This window comes from Plectropomus leopardus, chromosome 3 (genome assembly GCF_026936395.1).
Source record: "Plectropomus leopardus strain MGB_pleo_1.0 chromosome 3, ASM2693639v1, whole genome shotgun sequence".
In the NCBI taxonomy this organism is placed as follows: Eukaryota; Metazoa; Chordata; class Actinopteri; order Perciformes; family Serranidae; genus Plectropomus; species Plectropomus leopardus.
The window spans coordinates 16,858,547-16,871,524 of NC_142178.1; the positions used below are offsets into that span (position 1 = coordinate 16,858,547).

Consider the following 12,978-nt stretch of genomic DNA (forward strand, 5'->3'; position numbering starts at 1 on the left):
AAAACGAGAGAGGAAAAAATGATTGTTGAAAAAAAATGGATGGGGTGAAAAAATCTCTCTAAGAAATTTCTCATTCTCCCAGGAAAGTTTCTCAGTTTCCACAATAAAATTTCCACAATCAGGTTTTTTTTATATCTATTTCTCTTCCCCCATGTCCCCTTAGGCACTCCGAACATATGTCCCTCCCCTGAGCCAACATAAAAACCATAAGTCCTCCCCAGTGCTTAAAAAAATATTTGACATGCCTCCCCCGTTTTGCACCTCCCCCTCCCCTCTCACAGCTAACAAACAGTCCCTAACCGGTCAGCTCCGCCCCTGCTGCGCGCAGCCGCGTGCGCAGCTCCTCTTGGTGGCGCACGACAGGAGGTGGCAGGAGTTTAGTTTCGACTGTCCTGTCAGGTGAAAAGCACACGGAGAGCTCCTGCTGAACGGAGGCGTCATGGAGGAGACGGGCGGTGCGACTGCATACGGGGTTTCTTTAGCAGGTGGAGGCTTCGACTTCAACAAGTTTATCCGACAACCGCAAACTATAGTGCGGATACTGAGCTGGGTGAGTGCACCGTGGGTGGAGGAGTTTATGTCTCAACAGCGCGTGTTCAAAGGTTCAAAAGGCACAGAAGTAAGACCCAATATGGTGCGAGAGCAGGTGCGCCTGGCATGAAGCCCGTCAACTGTGTTTTTAAGGTTAAATGTATGTTTATATATGTTTTGGTGAATGTAAGTGAGAAACAACAGGCTACTATATGCAGCGTCTCTGCGGGGCGTCATGTTGCACGCAGCTGGTGTGTGACAGCAACTCGGCGACAGCACAGGTCAACACTGCTGCTCACAGAGGACAAAAGACAGAAAACTGTCAATGAGATGAAAGCAACGCCTTAACTAAATATAGCATGTGTGATCATTTGAATCTGATAGTGATCTCTTTGCTCACCAGGGAGCATTTCATTAAAGGAAGATCACACTCATATGTCCTCCTAATCCAGATTATAATAGTAATTTCTGATACAGTATTTTAAGTATGAACATAAGACAATGTTATTTATATATTTTTATTATGAGATGGTTGTGTAGACAAAGTGTATTTACATAAATAGGAGTTTTCATGTGACAATGTTCTGGGAATTTACCATAAGCTGCAGATCACCTGTTGCTAGGCAAATGTGTCACCAATTTGTTTTACTGGTTGGGACACTGATGTGGACAGTACAAAATAAATCTCAACCAGACAGAATATAAAATAAAGCATCCTGGGTGATTGTGAGCACCACCACCTCTCCTTTAAAGGAGCAAAATAGTAAGATGCTGTGGCGGTTTTCCATTTGTTTTTAGTTCCTTAGCATCTTTTTGTGATTTTGTGTCGTTTTAGATCTCTTGTTAGTCATTTTGTGTCTCTTACTAGCTGTTTTGTGTCTTTTTTGGTGATTTGGGGTCTTTTATTGGTTATTTGTGTCTCGTTCAGGACATTTTGTGTCTGTTTGAAGTTATTTAGTCTTTTTGTGGTTGCTTTGTGTCTCTTTGAAGCATTTTTTTTATTTTTGTCATTTTATTTCTCTTGTTAGCAATTTTTTTCTCTTTGTAGTCGTTTTCTGTATCTTTGAGATAATTTTGTCCTTTTTTTGGTCATTTTGTGTGTCTTTCAGGACATTTTGTGTCTGTTTTTTTGTCTGTTTTGTGTCTCCTTTATGCATTTTTTTGGTAATGTTACATCTCTTGTTAGGCATTTTGTGTCTTTTTGTAGTTGTTTTGTGTGTCTTTGAGATTATTCTGTCTTTTTGGTAATTTTATGTGTCTTTCGGGATATTTTGTGTGTCTTTGGGGTAATTTTGTGTCTTGTCTGGTCATTTTGTTTCTCTGTAGTCATTTACTGTCTCCCTGTGGTTCTGTCTCCTTGAAGCGATTTTCTGTCTTTTTTGGTCATTTTATGTCTCTTGTTAGTCATTTTGTATATCTTTGTAGTAGTTTTGTGTGTATTTGAGGTAATCTTGTGTGTCTTTGAGGTAATTTTTTGTCCTTTTGAGGTGTCATTTTGTTGTTTGGCATCTGTTTGTTTTATCCGTTGTAGTTGTTTTATGTCTTTTGTGGTCATTTTGTGTATCTTTCTGGTCAGTACATGTTAATTTGAGTGAAATTTTGCAGGTGAGGACCAGGGTCTTTGGCCCCAGTAGGCCCGTTTAGTAATCCATCCATGGATGCGACTGCGTTCGTGTCCTTACACACTCTTGTCTTAGATTACCAAGTCTACAGCTGACTTTCATTTACCAGGTTCATTACACGTAAACTGTCTGTTAGGCCTTGAGCGGATGCACATTCAGGGTGAGTGTACGTGGTAGAAAAACACTCAGCTGACACTGTAGGACATCTAGCGTGGTAGATGAGGACAGAATTTGTCCTTGGTTTCCACAACTGCTGAGTGTTTGTGTGTTTGGGAGACCGTGTGTGAGATTCTGAGTGTGTCACTGGTAAACAGGGCTCATGGGCAGGTAAGGTGATACCTTACTTCTCCTCCGTTGACCCTTGCTTTTACTTTTAGTGAATGTGTGCCACTAATCTCGCTCTCGACACACACACACACACACACACACACACACACACACACACACACACACACACGTATTGAGTGCAGCTGTGCTCAACTCATCTCGTATTCACACTGGCTCGATCACCATCTATCCTGTTGATTTCAATCTTACTTCAGTGAGCCTGCACCTTTGACAAAAGCAAGGATTGTTCCCTCTGTAACCCTGCCTACAGGTCCCATAATGCAACACGCCTGCTCCTGGAACAAGGAAAAGCTGTGTGACATGGCTCTTGGTCATTTAAACGTCTAATGTGTAGGATGTAGTTGTATATAGCAGTAAGGCTGCAGAACTGAAACTTCTAGCCTGTCCCAAGTGTGTAAGAGAACGATGGTGGCCGGCGTTAAAACACAAATGGCCCCATCTAGAGCCAGAGTTTGGTTTGTCTGTTCTGGGCTACTGTAGAAACAACATAGTGATGACATGATGTGAATCTAAAAATAATGTATCCACTTATTCACAGTTGTCTTTTTCCCAGTGTAAGTCTTTGCGGAAAAGTCCTATGGGGCCCAAAGGCATCGCCTGATCCACCTGTAAGTTGTATTTACACGATGTGGCCCCTAAGAAAATTGGTTTCAACGTCCAGCACACTTCCTGGTGACTTAAACCTGTTCCTTATGTAAATATAAACAGCTCATTCTAAGGTAACAAAACCAAAAAAAAAATGTTATGAATATTATGTACTAGGGCTGGGCAATATAAAGATGATATATTGGATGACGATATTAGACAATATATTGTTTCAGATATTGGGTATTGTTGAAATGGTGTTTTTTCCTGATTTTAAAGGTTGCATTACAGTAAAGTGATGTACTTTTCTCAACTTAATAGAAAGTTCTACTTGTTTTAATACTTGCCTTTACCCACTTTATCCTTATATCTACATTACAAATGATTATTAATCAAAAATGGAATTGTAGTAATATTTTTTTAACCAATGGTCATTCCTACAAAATTGTCACATCAAAGAGGGAATTTGGTTAAAAAAAATAAAAATAAATAATTGTAATGTTTTTCTGTCTCCCAGTTTTAGCATTAATGAAGTGCTTTTGAGGAGATTTAAAAATGTTGTGATATATATCGTGCATCGATATATAGCCCAAAAATATTGCAATAAAACTTTTTAGCCCATATCGCCCAGTCTTATTATGTACCATTTCTGGAAATAGCTCCCCTTAAATCCTACACACTCAACATATATAAGATAAATAATGAACTTCTGGTAGCGTTTAGTTAATGTGTAAACGCAAGTCATCAAAATGAGCGTGTCAGTATTCTTCTGTGTAATGACGTGACAGCAAAGCAACAGGAACACACTGTATGTAGATTTGGGACATTTGGCCAAACAGGCCAAACACTTTCCATCTGTCCATTTCTGTTAAATTTCCCTCCGCTCCACTGATGATCCATCTGTCTCACTTTTGTCTTGTTTTGAAACTTCCCACATTCACTTCCCTAATGTCTCTGTCCCCCCTGCCTCTGTCAAACAGTCCCTTTCTATCCTCCTCCCGGATCTCATTATGAGTGTTGTTAGTGGAGTTGGTGGCATCTCTGCAGTCACATGGCAAGCAGCTGCACTCAGAAGTAGGTCACATGGTTAGGTGGGTAACCAGAGGAGACAGCAACAGACCATGGGACGTTCAGAGGGAGCAGTTAGTGCTCTTCACTTTATAAACACACGATGAGCACAAGAGTATTTTGAGAGTCAGCAGTAAGAAAAGAGGCCGTTATGTTGACACGTTATGATGTCACCGTTCCATGTGATGATTGCTCAATGAGGCCGACTTGTTTAAGTAAAAATAGACACAGATTCTTTTGGGACTTTCTCGAAATGCTGTGTCACAATCATCTTCATCTGATGAATTTAAGTGTCACTTCTGTAATGTTTGCTTTCAGTAGTCACGAGTTCAGCCTGAGGGTGTTTGTCCACTGCACCACTCAGCTGACACAAATACACCAGTTGCACAGACAACAAGTACATATGAATCAATTCAGTGTGTAAATGATAGTAGGTGAGACACAAAGTAAAAACAATGAGATTTACAAATTTAATAGACAAAATAATATATAGAAATAATAACAAATAATTTAAAAGTGAATAAAAATGACAAAATGGGGGTAAACTATGTATAATAATGGGTCAGTATCTGAAGACTACAGTATCAATGGTGTCAATTTTTTTAAAGGTTAAAAAAGGTGCCATACAGCAAAAAATTCTGATCACATCCTCTTATAGAATAGCAAATTTTCTCCAAAGTCAAATGGCTTAAAAGGTCTTTAATCCATAGTTTAAAGGTTGGAGGAAATGTTTCCTTCCATTTAAGCAGTGTAAGTCCTCTAGCCAAAAGCTGTCATATTTTTCGCCTGATGACTAAAATGTACATCTCGTGGAGTGACTCCAAATAGAGCAGTACTAGCAGAAAGTTTGACGGGTACTTCCAAACAATGATGCATTTTAAAGTGCTTTCAGTACTCTTTTATTGGTTGGTGCTTTCAGGAAACTCCTGATATCTAAAAGCTGGTTGCTTAACAATAAGCTCTGTGATTAACAAAAAAAAAAATCTAAATTTGCATATTTATTATTTAATTATCATAAATTTAGCAGAAAGTTCTACAGGTACTTCCAAATAATGATGCATTTTAAAGTTTTTTCAGTACTCTTTTTTTTGTCAGTGCTTTCAAGAAACTCAATCCTCTTTTTTTGTGTGTGTGTGACAGCAGAGCTTCTGCTTCTGTTTCTGGAAGCAGACCTAACTACCAGATGTCAGAGTTCATTTGAATGCACCACCAAAGAAGAGTTTTCCTCTTAACTGAAGACATGATTAGACTGAATTATCTTTGTTTGAGTGAGTTTCGAGTTCTCTGCTAGTCGATTTTCATGAAGTGAAACCAATGGCTGCCTGAAAGGTGGGAAGTCAGTCTCAAAACCAAATATGCAAGGTGAAGTTAATGGGTAAACTTGAAAAGAGAGCTCTATGTTCCTTCAACCAGACACTTTCACCTTGTGTCTTTGCAAATCATTGAAGGTCTTGTTTTTTCTGTTCTGATGTAGATATTTGCCCTGGTGGTGTTTGCCTGCATCACAACAGAGGGATACATCAACTCTCCCCACAGTGCCGAGGTGAAATGCATATTCAACAACAATGACTCGGCATGTCATTACGCTATTGGCATCGGGGTGATTGCCTTCCTGGCATGCGTGGCCTTCCTGATGTTGGACGTTTACGTGCCTTTTATGAGCAACGCACAAGAAAGGAAGTATGCTGTCATGGCAGACCTGGGATTCTCAGGTAAGCAGCAGCTTCAAAGCTGCACTAATCAATATTTTTATATTAAAAGTAGATTGAATGACTTTGTGTAATTTGAAAGGTGTTGCTCATAGTGATGAATAGAGAGTTATCACTCAACTCTTCAGTTCTCAGCTCTGTGGACTGGTTTCAGTGTCTTTCAGCTGTTTTGGTTTTAAGGATTACCACTTTACTACTTTGGTTCTCTCTCGTTGCTCTGATGAACCTCCTTTCCATCCACACTGTAGCTTTTTTTTTTTAATAGCATAAAAAGTCTTGAAACCCTGTGTACACAACCTGCTCAGCTTGGGATGGGATTCGAGTACTGGCTCCAAATTGCCCAATCCACCAGAATTCCTTCAAGCAAATAATTTCCTGTTAGTAGTGCCAGCATGTTTTTTTTTTTTTTTTTTACAGCTGCATATTGCAAAATAATAATACCAAACTCATCTATGCTGCTGGAAACTTGCAAGGAAGAAGTTGTGACAAAGAGAAAGAACACTATTTTACTAATATTGTTATTCATGTGATCTGCTGTTAATTTAATTCACCGTATTTTAAATGCAATTGTACTTTGGCAACGCGTGTCAAATGTCCTGCCAATAAAGACTTTTGGACTGAATTAAATAGAAAGACACAGTCCCAAAAAGTGGCTTAATTTCACTGATGACAACAGTGCCGCTTATAATGTCTGTAAAATTATCATTTCAATAAAGGATGGACACGCCACAAAAATTATGAAACTTTCTACACAACATGGCATTATATTTAAGGAATGTCATGTATATAAAACTTTACACACGAGTGCCAGCGCTTCCAAACTTAGCAGCACGTCCATTACTGATGATAAATATCACATTTTAATAACAAGAAGAAGAAAGATGAATGAATGTTGTTCAAATAGTCTCCTCTTCCAACCTGTGTAGGCCTACTTTTTTTGCACACAGAAAGTTAATCAATAATCAATATGGGAATCAAAAAAGAATTGTACCAATATGCAGAGTTGATAATGGCATTTGTATCAATAAAATATTATCAACTCCCCATCTGATCAGCTTAAGCAAACATCACACAGACACAGTTAGCAACTAGCTGGTGAACATAGCGGAAGAGCTAAAGATCCAGATATTTCCATCAGGAGTTGGTAGAGACCAAAAAAGAGCTAAAAGGAGAATGAATGTCGGACACACTAACTCCAAATTAATGCTAATGGTGCTCCGTATAATAATAAGCTAATGTTTGCTAACACATTCACCACATCAACTTAATGAGGTGATATGGTTAATGTGTTTACACAGAAAGCCTCTGAGCATCGGCGTAATGTGGACAGAGAGCCGCCTGTTGTCCTGACAACATGTATATTCATGGCTGCACACAGTAGATTATGAGTGAGCAGCAGATGACATCACAGACAGTGATGAAGTTAAACATTCATCAGCTGTACACGACACAGTTCACAGTCAGCCATTCTTCGAGGAAACAAAGAGGTGGTAGTTTTAAAAAGCAGCTTGTGGTCATTTGAGGAGATGGTGACAGGAGAGCCCTTTGTCTTCTTTTGACGCTGATTTTGATTTGTCCTTCACAGGAATTTACTTTTCGTATCAGGGTTTTCAGCTGAGCACTTTCTATGCCTTTTCATGCAGTGAGGAAAAAAATATTATTTATATCAGTGTGTTTGTCTGTGCATCTGTGTGTCTATGTTTTCCAGGGGTGTGGAGCTTCCTGTGGTTTGTGTGTTTCTGCTTGTTGGCCAGTCAGTGGACTAAAACCGTCGACGTCAGCGGTATCCCAGAGGACGCTGCGCGTGCCACTGTGGCCTTCTCTTTCTTCTCAATCGCAACCTGGGTGAGTAGGACTGCTGTTTTCTTTTCATTAAAAAAGAAATGATTTTCATTCTCACCAAATGGTTTGTGTCCACGTAGAGTTTTTATTGGGCAGAAAAGAAGTGGCAGGACGCTGTGGAGCGCTGCATACAAATGCTTTATAAAAAAAAGCACTTCCACCACTTTTTTTAAGAACTGGCTACACGTGGGTTTTGTTTCTATGTCAACGAAATCTTGACTTTGATGTAAGCGAGGTGGCTAACGTCACACTTTGTTAACAGAGTGCTGAACTACACAGTTAACAACAAGCTTCATAAAAGAACAACACTCACTAGCAGCATATGTTGTCCGTCCGATTTGCTTCCACAATTTTTTTTTCTGTCTTTGCTGTGATAGTTAATGACTGACATGACATACAGCCTGAGGTATACAGTAACTGAAGGAGCTGCAGTGATAAACTAGTGGCTTTCTGAAAAGTTTTTTCTACTATAAGCGCTTGGAGCAGCTGTACAAAAAAGTCAGAGTGCTCTGAAAAAAAGTCAGTGTCCTTGGCGCTTTTCTTTAGGCAGCGGCACACACTCTCACCTCATTGGGAACAATTGAAAAAAGACACACTAAGAAAAAAAAAGGCTATGTGTACGCAGACCCTAACTTTTGGGCAAGCAAGCTAATAAACATATTTACCGAAATGTCAAACTATTCCTTCAAAGCTGGCCTCGGATCATGGAAGTACGCCACAACAACACACGAGAGACTTCAAACCCAGATATTTACATTACTGATTACTGAAGAGTATTATAGTCACGTTTGCAAAAGTCCTCCAGGTTGGTGTGTTTAAGTACTTGTGTGAACATCTGACATTTGATGCTTCAGTTAATCAGCTACAGAATTGCAGATGTTTTGTCTGTAGAAATTGTAATTAATAGACACATAGTGACATAGTGAGATTTTTCATCCTGTGTAACTCCTGCATTAACTGTAAGTTACAATAATAGAGAGCAAACACCAAACGTTTGTTTAATGTCTGTCTTCTTGATTGGTTATTGCTTTGCTGTTCTTAAGTTGGCTTTTTAAATGTCATGTGTCGGAGCTTCCAACCATCGCCTGAATGCATTAGACTTCCTCTAAGAAACCCTGTATTTCACCGCATTACCACTGTAACGTAGATATAACGTGACTAAACGTCACTGTGATGTATTATCTCCCCCGAGAAGCTTCAAGTCTCTGCAAGTTTATTTTGACACTGGTATGAGAGAAAACCAGTTCAGTTAGAAGTTGAGAAAGTGCATCCATCAGTCAAAAAGTCTTCAGTAAATTTTGGAAAATCCTCAGGAATATTTTAAAGATATACTGTACAGGATGTCCCCCATAAAACAATGTTCAGACTCATACAGAAGTGATTCCTCTCAATCATCACTTATGACACTCTAGAGGTGTGTGGTGGTGTTTTCTGCAGAGACTCTGCCTGTATTTTCTTATTTTCTTCTTATTTTCTGTGCTTGGGACAATAACAGGCATGTATCCCACAGCACTCAGGGGAGGTCGGAGTTTTATAAAAAGTGCCACACTGTATGCAGCAGCCCCTCAAAAACGCAAATATAGTGAGGCAAAACACCAAAAAGAGTGAATCTGGGGTTGGCTTTTACTTTCACTTCAGCTGGCAACTGTGTTTACCAACATTAACAGACAATCCAGCATAGTAAACCTTTAAAACATATATTAAAATACTGTGAAATTCTTCAAAGTAGCTGTAATGACATTGACATTTTTATTTCATCGTACAGGGAATCCTGACCTACTTTGCACTGGGCCGTTTCCGCCGTGGGGTTAATGACGTTCCCATCCCAACCTACACGGATCCGCCACCAGATCACCACACCCCCTACCCTCCAACCTACGCCCCCACCTCCTACAACCCCACTACCTACACCCCAACCACTTACACAGCCTATGCCAGCAGTGGGCCTGATGTGCAGCCTCCCTACACCCCGAACCCCCAGCTGCAAGGAGACGCCGGCTACCAGCCGCCCAGCTACTGAGACAAAGGGACACATGAGGTGACGAGGTGGTGTTCAGGTCATCTGTTGGTGCACTGATTGTAGTTGCACTGCACAGACCCAGAACTGTATCATATTGATGTGGTTTTTACAACACATTTTTTTTCCAAGTGTTGTCCAATTTGAGAGCCTAGGCAGTGCAACTGCAAGCCAGAGCTGAGGGACACTGCTGTTTACATCAAAGCATCAGTGGTCAGATCTTAAGACGTCAGGCTGATGGTTGAGATTAGCGCTGATGATTAGATAATCTGACCATAGACTTGTGTGCAAAGACGCAACTTTTTTTTTTTTTTTTTACCTCAAATGGGTGGATCCTTAAGGGGAGAGGTAGACAGAATGTACCCTGAGGGTCAAAGGCCATATAAAGAATACCAGTGACGTCTCTGATGAGAGTGAAAGCAGCCAACACTCAGCGTGTTCCTCTTTAATCTCTGTTGGAACCCGAGACTGTGCATTTGTACATAGATTTCACAATACAAACCTGCCATTTCAATGGTTGTATGTGCCTGATTTTCTTTCTAGTTTAGTTTAAAGGTGCTGTTTGTAATCTGAAGATAGTTGATTATGGAGTCTTCACCGCCAGGTCGTCAAATACTGACACTTGGGGTTGGACCGAACCACCAACCCAAAGCATCAGTCAGGGTTTTCCACACATTTATTTGTGGCTGCCTGCCATGATTAAACATCTGACAGCACAAACAGATATCCTATTTTTGGAGCTGGAGCGCTCATTAGGAGAGCTGTTGGAATATTTATTGTATTGTTATTCATTACATCACACACTCAGAGCACAAAGCGTACTCTGGGCACAGACGGAGCAGTAGAACGTCAAGCGCATTGAAAGTGAAACTTAAGGTGCATTCTGCTGCATCTAAAAGTTTGCTTCCATTCACAGCAGCTGCTCTTCTCATCCATTGATGTGATCATCAGCTCTGAATGGATTGACAGATTAGTAATCTACCCTGTGAGTCACCCCCGCAAAAACCTCTGAATTTAGAGAAGGGACACAGAATGACACAAAGGGACACACATATAAAAAACCCTTATCATCCCTCGCCTGTTGTCAGCTGTTGCCACACATACACTTTAATTCTGTGGGAAACACTGCGTCACTATTTGATGACCCGAAAATGTGACTCAACAATCAACTATCTGTTCGCAGAATTACATACAGCACTGTTAATGGATGTTTCCCCTTAAGGACCTTAAAACAGTTTAAGATGTATTAAATGAACAAATGATTTTGTGGGAGTAGAGTTGGAAAAGACCACTATAAAGCCAAATGTCCCCTTATGATTAAGTTTTTCGCAAAGTTTGGGTACTTCAGAGATCATGCAGTTAAGTTTTTAAGCCATATAACCATAAAACCATCCTTGAAAGTGGGTTTTGCAAATTTTGCGCCACGGTAAAATTGCATCTGCTTTGCCATCTTCACTAGCTTTCTTTGTGTTGCTGATGATGACACAAGAAACCATAAAATCCTCCATTTCTTCACCTTTGACCATGGGAGATATAACAAATTAGCTACATGTTCCAACTTGCCAATAGGTAGAGACATTTATTGGATGTAAATAGTCATTGTTGTCCTTTAAACCTGCAGCTAGCATTCAGATAGACAGTAGGGAGGAGCATGCAGATAACTATGCACTTATTGAACAGGTTTATCCACCGAGCATGTCCTCACACAGAAGAGTCACTTATTAACTACCAGGAACAGCGCTCCGTCTTCAGCCTGCAGACAGAGCGGACACACACTTCCTCCAAGGTCTTCATGGCATTTAGTTTTCTTAACACTGATGTTTATCTCCTGTTTACAGCCTCCTTAATCTAACTGTTGGGGGCAGATTGCAGCAGCTATGTCTTTACCAATGACAGATTAACACCTCATTATGCAACGGTGAGGATCAAACACCTGTCCCTGAAAGAGACGACCAATTTACTTTGTTGCCTCATGCCTGACAGTAATGTGTTTGTCAGTTTGACACCTCAGCTGCCTCGTCGGGATCCAGTTTGGCTGTTGTTGCCACGTAATGCTCAAAAGTTTGGCCTCAGATCAGACTTTGGTCATTGTTGCAGGGGTGTAAACGGATATCTGAGAATGACAGACCATAAGTTGAATGTGTTTGTATTTATTAAAAATGACGCTATTGTGGTATCACATTGAAGACATTTGTGCAAGTGGGAGGACATTGTGGATTATAGTATATCATGTAACTTAATCAGTGTGTGACTTACTGAAGCCAAAAATACAGAAAACACTGTTGATTTGTTATTTGTGCCTTAAGGAGGGAAATGAAACTCTGAAGAGTTTTTGAGGAAGGAAAGTGAATAAGAGTAAAAGCATGCCATTATTGATACTGAAGTTATATTTAGGGGAAACAGCTGTGCGTCGCAGCTGCCATCGCTGCTGCGCCTGAGTGACTTTCATGCTCTGCTAAATTAGTCCAGTTTGCTTTTCAATTAGTTTACAAATCAGTGTATCTCTCTGTTCGCAGCTTGTAATCACCCCACTTAAATCACTCAGCTGACGGTGAATCTCCAAATTCTGCCCTCAGATTTAGTGTCCCCATGGTACTACAGAGCTAAAATTTGCCATGCAATGTTTATATAATTAATATTTTGTAGCCCACATTGAAATTTTTGCAAATTTGTCATTTTGCTTGATTGATTTATGTTTCATTATGGTCCATGTTTTAGATGTGAGGAAACTAGAATGATTTGTGTTTATGATTTGTGATTGCTACAAATGTTTTATAAAAAGTGGCACAAACATACTGGTCAGACTGTTGTTGGTTTGATTTGTTTGTTCACTCCAAGCAATTTTTATGCCTGTGTTGTCGATAAACGTGGTTTGAGGCGTTATGTTTTTGAGTGTCCGTCCGTCACATTTGCGAGTACACCTTGAGGGATTTTTTTTTTTCAAATCTGGCACAAACACTCACTTGAGCCACCTTGAAACTGTGCTGATTGTAGCTTTTCTCTGCTGCTGGGTTGATGTGTGTGAACATGGATGTAAACCGTAAGTGTAACTTGACGGGTGTAAGGCGCGCTATAACCATGAGGCGGTTATCTTAGTTTTTTGACAGTTGTGAAGTTGCCTTTTGACCTCTGCCCTCATCTTGTGTTAATTTTATGTCATATTTTCAGAAGCATAACAGCACTTCACTGAGACCTTTTTTTAAAAATAGAATAAAATCATTCATAGGATGCTCAGTTATATTACGATATTGTTCCA

The 12,978-nt window shown here is 40.0% G+C and overlaps 1 protein-coding gene across 1 annotated transcript; it reads left to right on the forward strand.

Moving 5' to 3' along the window:
* The first annotated feature begins 341 nt into the window (after nt 1-341).
* Nucleotides 342-12,517, forward strand: syngr2b (synaptogyrin 2b). Its single transcript, XM_042484652.2, has 4 exons — nt 342-550; nt 5,629-5,866; nt 7,572-7,708; nt 9,471-12,517. Exons 1-4 carry the CDS (start codon nt 440-442, stop codon nt 9,723-9,725), a joined length of 741 nt encoding a protein of 246 aa, XP_042340586.1. The 5' UTR covers nt 342-439; the 3' UTR covers nt 9,726-12,517.
* Nucleotides 12,518-12,978: the final 461 nt, after the last annotated feature.